Source organism: Coffea arabica, chromosome 3e (assembly GCF_036785885.1).
Source record: "Coffea arabica cultivar ET-39 chromosome 3e, Coffea Arabica ET-39 HiFi, whole genome shotgun sequence".
Classification (NCBI taxonomy): domain Eukaryota; kingdom Viridiplantae; phylum Streptophyta; class Magnoliopsida; order Gentianales; family Rubiaceae; genus Coffea; species Coffea arabica.
In genome coordinates, this window is record NC_092315.1 from 3,214,554 (window position 1) to 3,231,873 (window position 17,320).

General features: G+C 32.9%; 3 protein-coding genes across 4 annotated transcripts; all 3 read right to left on the reverse strand.

Annotated features, from left to right (window-relative positions):
* Nucleotides 1-596: 596 nt before the first annotated feature.
* On the reverse strand, nt 597-4,437 carry LOC113736405 (uncharacterized). Its single transcript, XM_027263349.2, has 6 exons — nt 4,300-4,437; nt 3,975-4,080; nt 2,984-3,028; nt 2,560-2,668; nt 1,547-1,787; nt 597-1,226 (listed from the first exon to the last, which is right to left on the reverse strand). The coding sequence occupies exons 1-6, from the start codon at nt 4,339-4,341 to the stop codon at nt 1,032-1,034; spliced, it is 738 nt and encodes a 245-aa protein (XP_027119150.1). The 5' UTR covers nt 4,342-4,437; the 3' UTR covers nt 597-1,031.
* A 1,589-nt stretch (nt 4,438-6,026) lies between these two features.
* LOC113737198 (uncharacterized) lies at nt 6,027-8,936 on the reverse strand. 2 transcript variants are annotated; one of them, XM_027264462.2, is made up of 3 exons: nt 8,228-8,936; nt 7,916-8,065; nt 6,027-6,476 (listed from the first exon to the last, which is right to left on the reverse strand). In XM_027264462.2, exons 1-3 carry the CDS (start codon nt 8,861-8,863, stop codon nt 6,369-6,371), a joined length of 894 nt encoding a protein of 297 aa, XP_027120263.1. In that variant the 5' UTR covers nt 8,864-8,936; the 3' UTR covers nt 6,027-6,368. The 2 variants fall into 2 exon arrangements, with proteins under 2 accessions (XP_027120263.1, XP_027120262.1); XM_027264461.2 differs by lacking the exon at nt 6,027-6,476 and adding an exon at nt 6,675-7,698.
* A 3,830-nt stretch (nt 8,937-12,766) lies between these two features.
* On the reverse strand, nt 12,767-13,696 carry LOC113737104 (uncharacterized). Its single transcript, XM_027264356.2, has one exon. It carries the CDS (start codon nt 13,276-13,278, stop codon nt 12,910-12,912), a length of 369 nt encoding a protein of 122 aa, XP_027120157.1. The 5' UTR covers nt 13,279-13,696; the 3' UTR covers nt 12,767-12,909.
* Nucleotides 13,697-17,320: the final 3,624 nt, after the last annotated feature.

Sequence of the window (17,320 nt, forward strand, 5' to 3'; positions counted from 1 at the left end):
TGTACGGGGCGAAATTTCAATCTACTTTCTCGGGTGCTTTTAGAGATTACCAGTAATATATATTTTTCCAAGATATAAAATCTTTAATATATTAAATTTTTGTGTAAAATTTTGATTGTTAGCATAATATAAAGGGTAAAAAACAAAAAAATTCTCTGTGGTAAACCTAATACACAGAAAAGCTCTCTATGGTTTCAAAATATACAATACGACACGTCATGTTTTGAACTAAATTATAAAGGTGACAGAATCTGTTAAAACTTAACGGAAATGACTTATTGGAATCTAAAAAAAATGTTTATTGTGTACAAAGCCATTAAAAATTTATTGTGCATTCTATAGTTATAAAAATTTTGAAGAGGGAAGATTATCATATTTAAGCTAAGTTCTTGGTATAATATTGCATGATTGAAATGCAATGGCTCGAATTAAAAGACACAAGGGTAATTTAGGCATACACTCTTACATTCTATTATTGTCAAGACTCATCATACTTTTTATACAGTAATGATGATGATAATATGATATTTATGATAATCTTGAGCATGATTTCGACTTGTCAAAAGCTAAAGTTCTTTTTTATCATGTACAAAAGATTTTTGTAATCATGGATGCTTACAACCATTCAATTGATAAATTATACTAGTAGCAGACAGAAGACGGGAGTACTTATTTGACTGTTACAGTACATAAACCGTATTTCCCCAAGGAAAAAAAAAAACAAAACAAAAGAATTCACGAAGAAATCCTACTATTCCAAAAGAACCTTCATGCATACAACTGTATCATTCCTGAAAGGACAAAACTGTGAAGAAGCTGGCTGACACAGCTTGTTCATAACTTAGCGTGAAACAACTTACCATCGTAGTAGAATTGGTTCATGAATCAGCTTTAAGTAATCATATAAGCTATGTAGCCTATATTAATAAGCATTTAACCATGAAAGGCCGTTCCCTGCTTCAGCCAGACCGAAATGAGTCTCGTAATGGTAATGGCTTGGATGTCGCCCCAGTCTAAAACAGTTTATGAACTCAGGCCTCAGAAGCCTCTTGCTGATGCTTCCGATGTCTACGATGAAATCGCTTGTTGCCATGAGCATGTCTTTTGGAGACCGCTTTGGATCTACCAGCATTAGATCTATTAGTCTGCTGAATCTCATTTACCTCTGCCGGAATCCCGAAAATGCAATCAAATGGGTTCTCCACAGCATCACCAGCAGCATTCATCTAAAATCATAAACAACCAAGATCAAAGGAACCAAAATCTACACATAAATTAACAGGCAATTGAAATAACAAGGAAGCATTCTGTCCCATTCTCAACACGATAAAGTGCAGCACAGCCTATTACCAAGTGAATTATCCAGTACTACTTTGGATATTAAGGTGGAAGAAGAATTGTAGAAATGGTGATACAATGCAGAAACTCAAAAATTTTCCCAAGCATAGAAAGTATTAAGAGACCTGTAGCTATTTCTGTATTTTCCTCGAAGGATTTCAATTCTCAAATTTCCTAGACTGAAAATTAAATTTAAACTTAAACTTACTTGAGCTTGGTTTGGTTCCGGATCACTATTCTTTGAAATAGTCCTCTTTTGATCAGATTTCTCACTGTTCGAAGCATGCTCATCAGTCACCAGAGGATAAGCTGCATTTTCTCCAAAGGAGTTTCGGAAACGCCATCTTAATCTTGGTCGGTCTGATGAATCATCATAAACCTCTTCTGAGTAAAAATGCTTGGAGATACGTTGCATTATGGTTGGGTCATCCTGATACTTTTGCAACATTCTGCCATGAGGAAAAAATTAAACCACATAAGACATTTCAAAAGCAGATATACAGTCAAAAGACTAGAACAGCTCACATCAGATAAAGACACCAACAGTAAATCCAACACATAAGTAGCAGAATAAACCAGTTTCTGGATTCACCTAAATACAAAAGAAAACAAAAGATCTACCAATCAATCTGTCATCTGTTTGTGACCATGAAAAGTAGCGGTAGCATCATATAACAACTCTTGTTTTTCTTCTTATGTCACAGGTCATCATAATAGCATGCATTAATGTAATCAATTTACTTGTGTTTTATCTACTTTAACCTCTCGCATCTATCCTTTGTCTCCTATCCCTGAAAAGTTAACGAACTTTTGCTCGAAAGGAGCAATTAATCAGCCATCACATGCATGAGAAGTCTGTCACTTGAACGGCATTGCCAATCCAACCATGGTCTAACTTCCTACTTGTGTGTACTCCTGTATCCTTGTAGCACTTCTGATGGATTAATCAGCGAAAATAACAGTCACACATGTTTGAATCCTGCTCATTATTGTCTTATCACGTTTGGACAACAGGTGAAGGAATCTAACGGAACCGCATATTTTCTTTATGGCATTGCTTGACATTAAGACTCCAGAAATTCCTGAACTAACTAAACAAAAATGTAAATATCACTATCATGATTTTAGTTTAGGAGGACAATGTAACTAGACATTCATGCACAAACTCACTTCATTTAATATCAAAAAACTTTGCACTAGATCAAAAGACTAGGAACCTACAGAACTCCCAATTCTTTCTGCATCCGAGTCCCATCCAGAGAAAGAATGTAGTTAAGAGACGAATCTAGAGATCTACCAAAAGTCCGCATTCCAACAACAAAAGAACCTCCTGCAAAATTCAGGGACAATATATTCAACATATCCCAGATATCTCAATCTCAGTATTCCCAGATGATTTTAAGAATTGCAGATCTATAGGTGCAATCAGGAAAAGATAAGTTTAAGACATATCTATACATCTGCCAAGGTACTTGCTTATCGAAGTCTTCCAAGATTATATCCCCTAGCTAAAACTAGTGTTGAAGAATTCGTAGATTCCATAGGCATATATGCATTTCAATGCATCAACTTATAAATTTAGTGTTCACACTCGCACAGCAAACCCAACACCCACAGAGAGAGAGAGAGAGAGAGAGAGAGAGACCTGCTGTCAGGAAAACGCGGTGTACATTATGAAGCTTCATACTGGCTGAAAGAAAGAAAGCAAAATTCAATCAATTAACCAGTCTATGGAACAGCGAGATGACAAGGCACTAGTAATAGTTTGAACAATAACACATGTAGAGAGATTCACACAAGACACAAAAAATACACGATCTCTCATGGGCTTAAGTCTAAATTATATAGCTTTTAAGACATTAAGGAACATTATTTTTGGAGATCAATTTGAAATTATTCAATGGCAAGGGTAGTTACAAAGGAGTGCCAGCAGTTGATACTGATATGCAATTTTCCTACAGTAAGCAAACATCTTAGATTTTGAGAAGCAATGCACCATCATCGACTTGGTAATCCCACACTATTTTTTTTATTATGTTCGAAAGTAAATTCTCCACTTTTGAAGGAAAAGCATCTATAACAGCTTGCTGATCCCAATAACATAAGACTTATGTGGGCATGAGAACTCTATTCAAGATCAACGCAACAAAACCACCAAGAAAGCTTATATGGTTAAATTTATGCATGAGCAGACCAAAACATCCACTTCCTACCCCATCATCCCATCTTTATGACTACCATTCTTAAACATCTTTAAGCTTCAATGGTCCTAACTAATGAAATTAGCCCTCTAATTATAGACTGAAAAATCAATACATCATACCCCCCACCCCCACCCCAAAAAAAAAACTACATGACATTGAACAAATGACCATAACTGCAACAGTGGAAACTTTAGTCCAGTCCTTCCCCTTTCACATAGGACAAAATACAAATCCATTTATATAGTCTCGTTGTACAAGAATAAACCTGGTAAGATGGGTACTAATTCTTGAAAAAAATTGATCTTTATAGTTCATCGCACAAGAAATACGGGAAACCCCCAGAAAAATTTAAATAAAAGCCCAATATACATATAAGAAGTTCAATTCAAAAAATGGAAAAGAAGATTGGAATAGGATAACCAAAATTCCTACCAAACCAACTCACAGCAGCAGCACCAGTAGCACCAAGAGTGAACGCTCTGAGAGCGTTTGACTTGCATTGCATCAGTATATTTGCTTCTTGACTAGTGATTTTCTCCTGCCAATTGAACCATATCCCAATTTTAAAAACATAAGTTTAGTTTAAACCCATCTTTTCATTAAAAAGGGTCTCAAGGAAATCATGCGTATAACAAATTAATAACCCATCATTGGAATTCACTAAATAAACAACATAAGGAAAAATCACATCTTTCTTGCTGTAATTTCGTAAGACTGATTCTGCAATCGAAATGCAAATAGTCTATACCAGTATTACCTTTCTGAGAACGTTTTCAAGTTCGAAAAGTGCTTCTCCCATCTTGACGTTTCCGATGTTCCCACGGAAAGCTTTGAGAGTCGAATGGGCAATTCAAGGAATCACATTTCTGGGTTTAGTATTTCTCGCGCTCTATATATTTTTGTGATTTTTTCCTTTTGAGTAAATTTTTATAGCAGTTAAGGACAAGGGAAAATTGCACACAACGTCCTTCACATTTCATTAAAAATAATTTACATACCTCATATTTAAAATATTAATTTTACGTGTGATTACATTAGTAAGTCAGCCTAATATAGTTTAGACCTGTATTATTTTTGGTGTGAAATCACGCGTGACCTATGCTTTATCAATTTTAGACATGCCAAAATGTCAAATTATGGAACCTAACTAAAGCTCGAGAAAAGAAAAACAAGATGGGGTAAATCGAAATATTTCAAATGACTTCTATGTTATTTTCCATCATTCCATTATTTTGAAGAAAAATATAAACAAATCCATAGGCGATTGGATAAGAAACTATTTAGAATAATACTGTAACACTTTTTTTTTTTTCCTGATTTGGTGTGTGTGAGATAAAAAAGATGGTTAAAAATAGGATTAATGGCAAAATGCACCCTCAACTATCTTTGGATTGCAATTTGCACCTTAAAATATAAATTATAGCATTATAATCTCTTAATCTATTAATCTTTTGTACTTCACCTCAATTAATTAGAAATCAGCCAAGAAAAAAAATTCTCATGGCATTTTTGCCCCAATATGAGTAAATCAAAAACCTTAAATCATCCATCTATTCTTCTCCCATTCTTTCCCCTCTCTTCTCTCAGCAACAACTCCAATCCGTTTTAATTCCCTATTCCTAGCTCTCTCACTCTTGCTTAATACACAAAAAAGTCATGAGCGTTTTTCAAACTCCCTCACTTGCTGATTTTTTTTTTTGTTCTCAAGCTGTATTTTCCTTGTTCTTGCTAAACCAATGAATCAATCAAAATTTCTCTATAACCAATCACCACCGTTTTTCTTATTCTTGTGTTCTTGGGGTTTATCACTCTGGCTTGTTTTGGATTCTCTAATTGGTTAGTTTGCAATGACTTTTGTTGGTGTATGATCATGTTGAGGGTTAGTTGTATTCTATGATTGTTGATAAGGAATCTAAGCTGGAATTGTGATGGATATTAGTTTTGAAATGGTGTAAAAAAAAAAAAAAAAGAGATGAAAATAATGCATAGATGAATGTGCTAAAAATGCATAGATGAATGTAGTTTAATGCAATAATTTAAAGTTTGGGGTGGAAGTTACAAACCGGTAACAGAGATTGCATTTTGCAATTAATCATTAGAAATATTAAAAAGTGGTTGAAAAAATATGTTGATAATGCAAGCAAGATAATATTTGAAAAAAAAAAAATGGTGTTACCAAACACACTGATTACTGAACTGCGTATTCTTCAATGGGAGAGAAGAAATTACCTTTTTGTGGATTAATTAATATTCACTTCACCTTATTAGGCACAAACCATACGAACCTTTAATGCAAAATTTCTTGCCCATTAATTTCATTCAGTTGTATAAGCGATAATTGATGTCTCATCCATGTGATTTTTCCTCCTTGTTCATTTTTTCATGTAGACCAAAAAACAAAAAAAAATCAATAACACTTTACATACAAAGTTTTGTATAAAGAAAAAAGAGTGTAGCTAGAAAATCATAGTAATATTTGTGGAATGTAGCTAGAAAATCATAGCAATATTTGTGGGTTTGCTCATTCCTTCCTAAGTCTTTGGAGATAAACTCCTTCGTAACAATACTGCACACGGCGCTCGGAACTGCATTAGAGAACAACGGAGACTGAGTAGTAAAATGCACTAAAACAAAAGAATCAATCCAACTACTGTTTTTAAGAAACAGTATCATGCCAAAACCTGCATCCAAATCTGAATTAAACAAGAATTTTAGAAACTTCCCAGTTTTGCGAATTGCTGTGGCCAAGACCCTCTAACCTTCTCTACTTCTTTCCATACAGCAACGGCGTTTTGTCATCAACCAGCATATACTGTCTTCCCACGCTTAGTTTGAAAATCGTCCGTCCAAGGTAAGATTTTCAGAATGTTGAAGCATGCTCCAGATTTCTTCAACAACTGACTTTGTGTCTGCTACCAAATCAGTGATCTTATTCTGCAAATCATAGGAAATTGAAGAACCAAAAAAAGAAGGAAAAAAAAAAAGAGCAAAGCACAAAATTTGGATTTTGTTTAAGTGTAAGTGGAAGGTCTTGAATCGTTTCACTCTCTCGTTCAATTCAACCCATCCCTCCTCCCACACATAATTTGAGTATGAGTTACACTAAATCAACAAATTCAGAGGTTTAAAAAGAACCCATATTTTATTTAGCTTAGATTTTAGTTGTATATTGAAAAAATATTATTCATTGCAATTCCAAAACTAATTGAATTTCCTTAATAGCGGTGTATTAAAATTGAAATTGACAATCAGATACACGAGGTTATGACAGCTGATAAAAATGATAAGCAAGCGCTGTTATTTAAGTGGTAAATTGGTAACGCTGAAGAAGGTAGCTAATGCTCCAAAAGCCAGATGTGTTTTGATTGATGCAGATCAAGACGAGGAAAAGAAAAGGAGATTTGTCTGGCTCTGGAACTGTGAGAAGTTAGCACTTTATTATGCGCTGATTAGAGAGGAAAAGAGATCATTCACTCCAATCATTAAGAACCTTAGGATCTGTGAGGATTGCCAGAACTTCATTCTTTGAGAGAGAAATCATTCTTAGAGATAGGACTAGATTTCTGCATTATAGAGACGGCTCCTGTTCTTGTAAAGATTTCTGGTGATTATACGAACTTTTTACTTGTCTACAAAATTTTCTGAAGTATATTCACATCCACCTCTCAACTGCCCCCAGCTTTTTAACGTACAAGGACTAGTTTCTACCCGTGCATCTTCATGCACATCGATGTTGATAGAACAAAACAAATCCACTTTCTAATTGATCATGCTTCATTTAGGACAGAAGAGACAATCAACCCAAAGCTTCTCACAAGTAATGAGAAGTTTCTCTTCTCATAAGTAGCTAAAACACCGAATTAAAAACCGTCTATGTCGGGATTTTGAGGTTCTGTCCTGTTGAACCGCTGTACTGTTTGCCAAATGCAAATATCAGCCAAAACTCCTGCTGCACATTTTTCAGTTCTCTGATCAGTCTGAATTTCAGAAAGTGCAGTGCTGCTGAAATCAATCTCGAGTTCTCAATTACAGGCCTTTGTTGATACTCGAGAATCCATGTATTTGGATCCAATTGAACAGCAGAAGCACTCCATTTTCCTTGTACCCATGAAGTATTACTGTTTCGAATCAAATACCCCACCTCCCCATTTGTCCACTGTAAAAGAGAGAAAAGTCAAGGAAAGAAAAAGGCATATTTCTTTCTGAAACGTTTTTCAGTGACACGGGATCTTGTAGCATCACAATGATTCAGAAAGATTATGACAGACAACAGAAGAGAACGAAAGACAAATGGTTGATTTAGCTACTTATGCTTTTGGCTGGATTCTCTAGTCGGTTCAAGGAAAAAGGGGGGAAAATCAGAAGTAGGTTACCTCAGTGACTCTTCCTGATAAGATTGTGAATGACCGTGAAGAAAATTCTGCTGTGAGCAATCCAGCTGTCTGCAAAGGCCAACCCCAGATGCTCACCTCTTCTGTCAGGGATTTGTACAGCACATTTCGGGAATTCAAAATAAACCCATCCTAGGCGTTTGTCATACGGGACAGAAGATTCAATAATCAACTAACTAATTATGAATGAATCCCAGAATTGTTCATAAGCATGTAAATAAAAAATAATAATTTTTAAGCGAACCCTAAGAACAATGAACACTGGCCAATAATTAAAATCCGAGAAAATTTTACCTGATTGATTTTCCAGGGAGAACCAACATAGCTATAATGTGAGATCTGCTTACCAACCAAACCCCATAAATCTTTCTTCAAGAACGATAACCTTTCATTCAAGTCCTTAGATACAAGTGATTTCTCGCCCAAAATCCTCACTTTTTCCCGTGATAATTCAGGCCTAAGTATCCCAGAAACCACCCAAGAGAATCCAAATTCCGCAGCCAAAATCAAGCTCAGACCCCACAGCAATCTAATCACAGAGACCCCAAATCTGAAATGTTTCTCCTTTCTCTTCAACTTGTCATGAAAGCAGATTCTTGCAGTGGAATTCAGGGGCGGTGACATCTTAACAGTTTCGGTCCTTGATTTAGGGGTTGAAAGAGTTGAAGTGTTGAATGAGATGGGACTTCTTCGAAGAGTAGGCTTCGAAATTGAACGCTTAGTCATAGAGCCTCTGTAATTGCTTTGGGGCATAAGATCAAGGGTGGCATTCATGCTTTCTATGCACATTTCGCAGTTGCAGTTGGCATCTTTTCGACATCCCGGAAAATAATAGCTATCCCTTGATTCAGATTCCATGCTTGTGCCGGAGCTGGTTGCCGTTGTGGATGATTTTGTAGAAGAATTTGGGGTTAACGGTACTGATTTCATGGTTTCTTGATTCTAAGTTTCGGGGGTCGGTCTTGTTTTCTTTGGGGAGTTGGGGTGTTTTCTTGGAGCTGGTGAAGATGAAGCTTTGGAAGGTTTAAAATTTGAATTCTAACGGTCATGAGAATGGGTCCAATGATTAATGGGCCTTTCGTTTCTTTTTTTTTTTTTTGTTATGCGACCTTTGCCTACTATTATTATTTGGTGCAACTCACGATGTGGGTTACGGGCCTTCAGGCTCTGATAAAGTAGCCTAATGACGCTTAAAATTCCAATAATTCCTAGTAAAATCATAAAATGTATTCCTAAATACTTGTATATCTCGTGAGAGAGATAAATTACTTAATCTTGAAAATTTAATTTTACTATGCAAATTTCCTATCTATAGTAGACTTTTTGCTCCTAATATTGGAGATTAAAGGAGCATGATGTATTTGCTCTGGAAAATCCATTTAATTAGTGAGTTACAATAAATTAGTTGCACGTAATTCTCCAAAGCCCCCGGCTCTATGAACTTGTTTGTCAAAGCAGTAATTGCTCTCTTTTGAAAATCAAAAGACGAACTAATGTGGTTTTGTCGAAGGCTTCTTAATGTCTTTTCGATGTACGAGGTCGAAAGTGCATATATAGAGAGCTCGTAAAAGTAATGTTCACGTTGAATTAAAAACAGAAATGAAAATCAATAATGGCATGGCCCGATATTAAAGACGGGCACCCACGATCTTTGTGAACGCGTTCTTCAATCTCGACAGAAATGAAAATCAATAATGGGATGGCCGATAGTAAAAAGGATCTTTGTGGACGTGTTCTTCAATCTCGACAGAAATGAAAATCAACAATGGATGGCCGATTTTAAAGAGGGCCACCGACGATCTTTGTGGACATGTTCTCCAATCTTGCTTGCTAATCTTAAAGCAAAGAAGTAATCTACTTACCTGCCATATCCTGTTTTTTCCTTTCTCGTTTATACCGAACATCGTGAATGATAACCATGTGGCATCCTTCCGTGTCTACCCTATTTTTCAATCCAAGCGATTTAGTCTTTCTTGATCAAGAATTTGTCGAGCTAACGTGGAAGAAAATCCCCGCATCGTTAGATGATCTATTAAATAGATAAGGGCCTAATTCAACCAGAACCAAATTAGATAGATAAGATTGTTCCCCGGTGTCAGGGGCAAAAGGACAGTTTGGAAAAATCTTTGCTAAATTTAACATGCTATATCACTATCGTCTTCTATATATGATTGCATTAATTAACCTGCAAATTTGGTAATGCCCCTCTGGTTCTCATCTTATTTTGGTGTTCTTGCTAAGGACAAGACTAGACGTAGTCAAGAAAAAAATTAATGCGTAACTGGAACTAGCTATAAGTTTGCCAGCATTAAGATGGTTCCATGTCACCTTCAACCTATGTTACTACTTATTAAACATCTGGACCTAATTATCAAATAACATGTCTCTTTGTTTCTCTAGGAATTCTGGTGTTAGAGGTTTGAATGTCCACTTGCTAACTTCTGTTCACTCGACATGTGTAATTCTGTACCCAAAAAGTAATTGCTTTGTCTGCTATAAGTTTTGCAAAATTTTGGCATGTATCATCATTTTTTTCACTCAAATGATTTTTTAAGATGCATCAATAAGCAGTTTTATGAAGTAAATTTTTTTTTAATTTAAATCTTTTGATACTGTATACTTTAACGGATGTGGATACATGTCACCTAATTTCAATTTAAATTTACATTTCGATTCTTGTACATGTGACATATCATGTCTGCTAGTGCATACAATGTTAGTATATGCAAAATTAAAATTCTTTCATTATTAGTCATGATTCTAAAATACTACCTCCATTCCTCATAACAGGACTTTTATCTAAAACTAATTTGGACCATTCTTTTGGAAGTTGCACATAGTATCCTGATATATTTCTTTCTCTTTATTGTTAGTCTCAAGATGAAGAAAGTAGTACTTACCCGATTCGATTGATACAATTATAAAACGTATCAGGGACATAAAACGTATATTTGTTGGGACCATGAATAAGCCTCTCCGTACTTCAGAAGTGACAGTGGCCACATCTATTAGCAAGCAAAAACAGGCAAAAGCAAAGAAGTTCAAATGTTTATCTTTGATGTGACATATTGCAACTGGTTTTGATCGGATCCTAGCATAAATGGTGTCGAAAGCCCTATTTGTATTGTAAGTTTTTGATGCGAAACTCTCTTATAATGATATACTTATAAGATAAGAAGGTGATTAAAAATTTTATTAAAAATTTTTTTTTTTGAAAGGAAAGCTATCAATCAAACAAGGTTTAAAGGATGAGCCAGGTGACAAAAACTTCAAATTCTTGATTGACTTAATCTCAAGCAACCCATTGACCTCCGGAATTTCTTAAGCTTCACAAAATCATAAAAGCTCGTCACAAGTGCCCAAATGGTGCAACAAATCTTACATGAAGTACTGGTATATATCTTTCTTGGGTTTCTCGCCAATATTAGTTAATATGAATACTAATAGTACTGAGTCTATAATTGAAGCCGAAAGATTGGGGTCACTTTTTGTCCAGTTTATTTTAATGAAACGCAGCAGGGTAATTTTTTGCCTCCATCTGTTTCATTTCCTTTCACATTTTGGTTTTGCTTTAACTTTTTTTTTTTTAAAATTAAATTTTGGGATACTTGATGGATAGAAGTTTGAAATCAAGATCCCCGAAATCCTCTACAAAAGAGCAAGGATTCCAGTTAAGTTTTAACGCTTTTTCAACCTTTTTTGGAACGTGAATTTTCATAGAAAATTTTTTTTCAATTACCTTTTCGCTTCACATATATCAGATATCGACATAATATAATTTTTTATAAAAACTCTAAAAACTTGTAATCCAAACGGAGCTCCCTAGCCCAAAATGTACAAGTTGTGGATTAGTTGGTCCTCCACTTGATGTGTAAGATTATTTATTAGCCAAGTTGGTGAACTAATTCGCTAAAATGAATGCAGTAAGTGCAGTTGAATTGGTGAGTCATCTGTAATGAAATGACAGAATTAATAGGCCAATTGGGCTAAATTATTGTCCATCCAATAATTGTCATTTAGCTCATAAGTGAAGCATTAATATATGTTAGCAACTTGGACAACATCGATACAGAATCACAAATACACTGTTTACTACAGAATTTTTCTTCAAAAGAATACTCAACTTTTCGTACAACCACTATTTACAGTGGGGAATGACTTTGAGTTAACAAGAAGTATAATTGAGGCATCTGGAGCAATAATAATCAAAAAAGTCCTTTTAGGCTAAGTGGGGAATTGACCTGCAATGTTGTTGTCTTTTAATAAACATTTCTAACGTTAAGTTTTTGCAGGTTCTTTTGGTCTCTTTACTATCAAAAAAATAAAAATAATGAAAGAATGCTGTTCCAAAGAAAAGAACGAATGATCTTTCGGAAACGTGCCATTTCACCTTTTGGAACAAGCCCTTCTGCTTCTGTTGCTTTGCTATAATATTACTACACACTCATTATCTCCTCTTCTAAGTATTCCGCTGAAAATCATCAAGAAAATGTGAACAGAACTCAACAAGGTCAATGGTAATTTGCACTTTTCCATCAAAAGTATCCACCTATGATAAGCTATGAGAAATTTAAAAGTTCTACGTAGCATTTATTATCTTGATCAAGAGGGAAGATGAAGAAAATCATATTCATGTTCAAAGATCAGTTTTGCTGCTGCCTTGATGATCAGAATCGCATTGGTTCGAATGGAATGCAGTACTTCTGAGCCCAATTATCGTGGAGAACCATGTGCAGCCTAAATGGAGAACTGAAGCTAGAATTTGCTCGCATGGTAGATGTTCTTTACCGTATTTTTAAGACAAAAAGAAATGGACATTCTTGTAAAGGAAAATAGAAAAGAACTAAAAAGCCTGCATTGAAATTGATAACATCCTCTGTACAAAACAAGTAGCGTAACTAGGAATTGGCCATAAAAAGGTTTTTATCCCTTGTTCCAACAGAAGTTGGGGCCAATTTTTCTTTTAATCTAAGCAGCTAGTAACAAGAGAAAGATGAATCATCTCCCACTTGGGACGTACTTGATGATCTCGAGTACTTCTTAGAAGAAGAAGACGATGATGATGATGATAAATCACCTGATCTTCTCCTTAGCATCTGCCTCATCCCATCAGCAACTCTGATTGCAGGATTGGATTTGTACTTCCTACAAAAGGCCATATGAGCCTTCACAGCTTCATCCATTCCAGATTGCTTCTTCCCTCTGTTAACTTCATCTCTCACAGCTTCTGAGCACAGCCCACATAGCCATTTACCATCAAAATTTGCCTTCACCTCACTAATGTAATCTTGAGTGCAATCTTCCTTCAGTCCACAACAATCACACTTCACCAATTCGATCTCCATTTTTTTCTCTCTCTTTTGTTGATGAAAACCTTCCGTATTCCAAAAAGCGATCAAAGAAATATCAACAGATAGGACCCCCTTTTACTTACTTTTGCAAAGAATCTAATGTTTTTTCAATCATTTGCAAGGAAACTTTCCTTCTTGGCTAAACATCTTCAATTGAAACTTATGGACTTTTTTGATGCTGCCTTGTGAACTATATAGCGGTACAAGTATGTGTTGGTTTGGTGCAAAAGAGGCTTTATGAGGTTTGGCATATATAAAAGAAAAGAAACGAGGGAGGTAGAGATCGGCAGGGGGAGGAGGCAGGAGGGAAAAGAGGGGCAACTTATAGTAGGCAAGGCTGCCATAATTTCCTCCATGTTCTAAGGGACATGGGGCAGTGGAAAATGAGACAAATGTGGTCGGGGGACCCCAATCGATGGCCCCCTTTGAACGTTAAAGAATCAATTGAGGGGGTTTAATCCAATCTAACGTAGCCCATGCTTGCTTTCACTAAAGAAGCATTTTGTTGGCTTTTTGGACCTAAAGGGGTAGTTTTTTCTTTGGGTGATTGACGGTTACTTTCGGTTGACATAGTTGAATCGCTTCATCTGGCCTCAGCGTTTGGCTTTTTCTGGCTTCCTTTTGATTTTTCTCGAGCTTTATGGCCTTTGTATCCATGTTGGGATAGGCCATTCTCATCTTGAACCCATGCATTTGTTGACCCGTTCGTATGCACTATTTACTCAATAATAAAATATATGAACAATATGCCACTTGAGTTGAAAAACTTGTTTGAAAGATTTGATTCGACATCTCTAGCAGGATGGAGGTTGCAGCGTTTATCCACCTCTGAATTATTGATCAATATGTTCTTGCATGGCCAAACTTAGATAAATTTTTAACTAATTTGAGATCGATCAGTTGGCCATAGAGCCAAACCATCTTTCATCAATTATTTGGTAAACCCGCTTCGCCTTCCAGAGCATGTACCGGAAAGAAAACTGAAACTATGTGCTCCAAACTGTTCTACTGCTACTTACTACTACTAGGCCAAAAATGTGTAGTTATGTTAATGTTGGATATTCTAAATCTAATATAGGAAATCAAAACAAGAGTGTTCTTCTTTTTTTTTTACTTATGTTTCTGATTCTTAATTAAATTTTTAATTACGAAGTCTCTATCCAAAAAAAAAAAAAAAAAAGAGAGAGATTGAATTCTTCAAGTCAGGGAGTTCTATTCAAGTGCTGCATAATTCGGTATTAATATCCACTTCTTCTAAGCAAGCAGCGAAAAAAGAATCAATGGAAACTCGAGGGCATGGAGCAAAACAAAAAATTTCCTTTCCTTTATATTGCACATTTCTTACTTTTCGTTACGCTAAGATAGTTTATAAGCCTAAGGCTCCGTTTGGATTACCTGTTTTTGGGGTTGTTTTTTAAAAACAGCACTGTAGCATTTAGTTTTTGAAATACAAGTCCGTTTGGATTAGTTGTTTTTGAGATTGTTTTTCAAAAACTATATGAAAAACTTTTACTGTAGATGTTTTTTGGATTATTTTTAGAGATATTTTTAAAACATATTATGGGTATTTTTATAATTTATAATTTATATAATTTTATTTTTACATACATTTATGCATTTATAATACATTTATAAATATTTATAAATAAATATATTTATATATTCGCTAAAAAATATATAAATGTATTATATTATATATAATACATAATATAAATATATTTATAAATGTATAAATTATAAATGAATATTATATAAATGTATAAATTATAAGTTATAATTTTTATATTTTTATATAAATATACATTTATGCATTTATAAATAAATATATTTATATAAAAATATAAAAATATATGATAAATTTATTGTATTATATATAATACATAATATAAATATATTTATAAATGTATAAGTGTATATTATTGTAAATTTATAAATTATAAATGAATATTATATAAATGTATAAATGTATAAATTATAATTTTTATATTTTTATATTTTTACATAAATATACATTTATGCATTTATAATACATTTATAAATACTTATAAATAAATATATTTATTTATTTATATATAAATATATAAATGTATTATAAATGTATTATATTACATATAACACATAATATAAATATATTTATAAATGTATAAGTGTATATTATTGTAAATTTATAAATTATAAATGAATATTACATAAATGTATAAATGTATAAATTATAAATTATATATTTTTATATAAATATAGATTTATAAATATTTATAAAAAAATATATTTATGTATTATATTACATATAATACATATTATAAATATATTTATAAATGTAAAAGTGTATATTATTATAAATGTATAAATTACAAATGAATATTATATAAATGTATAAATTATAATTTTATTAATATATATTAATATTATTTATAAATGTATTAATATAATTAATATAAATGTACAAATGTATTAATATTATGTATATATGTAAAATTAATATTATGTATGTTAATGTACATTTATATAAATGTAAAATATATATTATATATTATATATTATATATAATATATAATATTCATATAAATATATTATAAATATGTAAAAATATTTTTTAAGTAAAATAAAATATTTATAATATGTAAAAATAAATATATAAATATATAAATATTTAATATATATATAATATACATTAATATTAATTATAAATATTATAATATTATAAATATGGTGTTTATATAATATTTCAATTTGTAATATTTATTGTATATTTCATTATATAAATATTCATATAATATATAATATATAAATATATAAATATATAATTTTCAATTTGTATAATATACATAATATTGTATGTATATAATATAATATATTATGCATAATATACATTATTACATTATTACATATTATGTTTATTATATATTATACCTAACATTATTAGACATTATTATACACAATAATGTACATAATAATATTATACATTAATAATGTATATATTATAATATAATGTACATAATATATAATGTATAAATATTTACACATTTATGTATACAATATTACATATTATGTTTATTATATTATGTATATTATAATATATTATGTATAATATTAATGTATAAAAATATTTATATAATATATGATATATATAATTTTCAATTTGTATATTTCAATTTATATTAATATAATATATATATATATAATATACATAATTGAAATATACATATGTAGTTGTTTTTGATATAATGTTTGGATATGGTGTTTTTGGAGTTGTTTTAGAAATACACATTTACTGTAGCATTTGGGATGTGAAAAACAGTTTTTCAAAAACAGCTCCAAAAACAATGATCCAAACACACCCTAAAGTCTTTATTTCAGTTATTGACTATTGAATCCCTTCATTCAATCAAACACCAGCATCACCATCACAAAAATTCAACACCTTCATCGTATCGTTATTTGAATCTTTTGACATTCACATGTTTATTATCTTTAGCCAATACTAGGGGAGTGCCCGCGCATCGCGCGGGTGTTTGGTGCCTGTGGTTAAAGAAGCGTTTTCATTGAACTAAAAATAGTACATTGTGCGACGTAATTAGAGGCAGGTACAATTACGAGACAAACAACATAAGAGCCACCCAATATTAGAATCAGCAAGTTCCCAAAGACAAATAAGTAGATGCAACAAATTCCCAAAAATGTACGGACAAATAGGTTTCCCATGATCCAGATAGATAATAGAGTAGTTCAAAAGGACATTATGTATGTCCAGTTATTTAGTGATAATAATAGTAGTAAAATCTTTTAGATGCTGTAATAGGCAGCATTCAGATACGTTGCTTCTTGGTGGTTTCTTCATTTTGTTTTGCAAGGGTTGTACCACTGGTTCCTTCACTGGACTTTGTAGATGGTGAGGGTGCCAAAGTGGTCGAGCTGTCTCTTTTCTTTGTCTCCACTGCTTGTATTGCAACATCCATTTGTGTTCTTTTAGAGTTGAGGTCTGAGTTGTCGGCTACTTCAGTTGCGCTTATTGCACTTCCAGTATTCTAGGATGCAG

Bases quoted from the DNA above. Each gene is read 5' to 3' on its own strand.
- LOC113736405 (XM_027263349.2), bottom strand. From the start codon at position 4,341: ATGGGAGAAGCACTTTTCGAACTTGAAAACGTTCTCAGAAAG. The intron at 4,081-4,299 runs GTAATACTGGTA...TTCAATTGGCAG, and splicing joins TTGAAAACGTTCTCAGAAAG to GAGAAAATCACTAGTCAAGA. The intron at 1,227-1,546 runs GTAAGTTTAAGT...TTATGATTTTAG, and splicing joins CGGAACCAAACCAAGCTCAA to ATGAATGCTGCTGGTGATGC.
- LOC113737198 (XM_027264461.2), bottom strand. From the start codon at position 8,863: ATGAAATCAGTACCGTTAACCCCAAATTCTTCTACAAAATCATCCACA. The intron at 8,066-8,227 runs GTAAAATTTTCT...ACAAACGCCTAG, and splicing joins CTCCCTGGAAAATCAATCAG to GATGGGTTTATTTTGAATTC. The intron at 7,699-7,915 runs GTAACCTACTTC...TCTCTTTTACAG, and splicing joins TATCAGGAAGAGTCACTGAG to TGGACAAATGGGGAGGTGGG.
- LOC113737104 (XM_027264356.2), bottom strand. From the start codon at position 13,278: ATGGAGATCGAATTGGTGAAGTGTGATTGTTGTGGACTGAAGGAAGAT.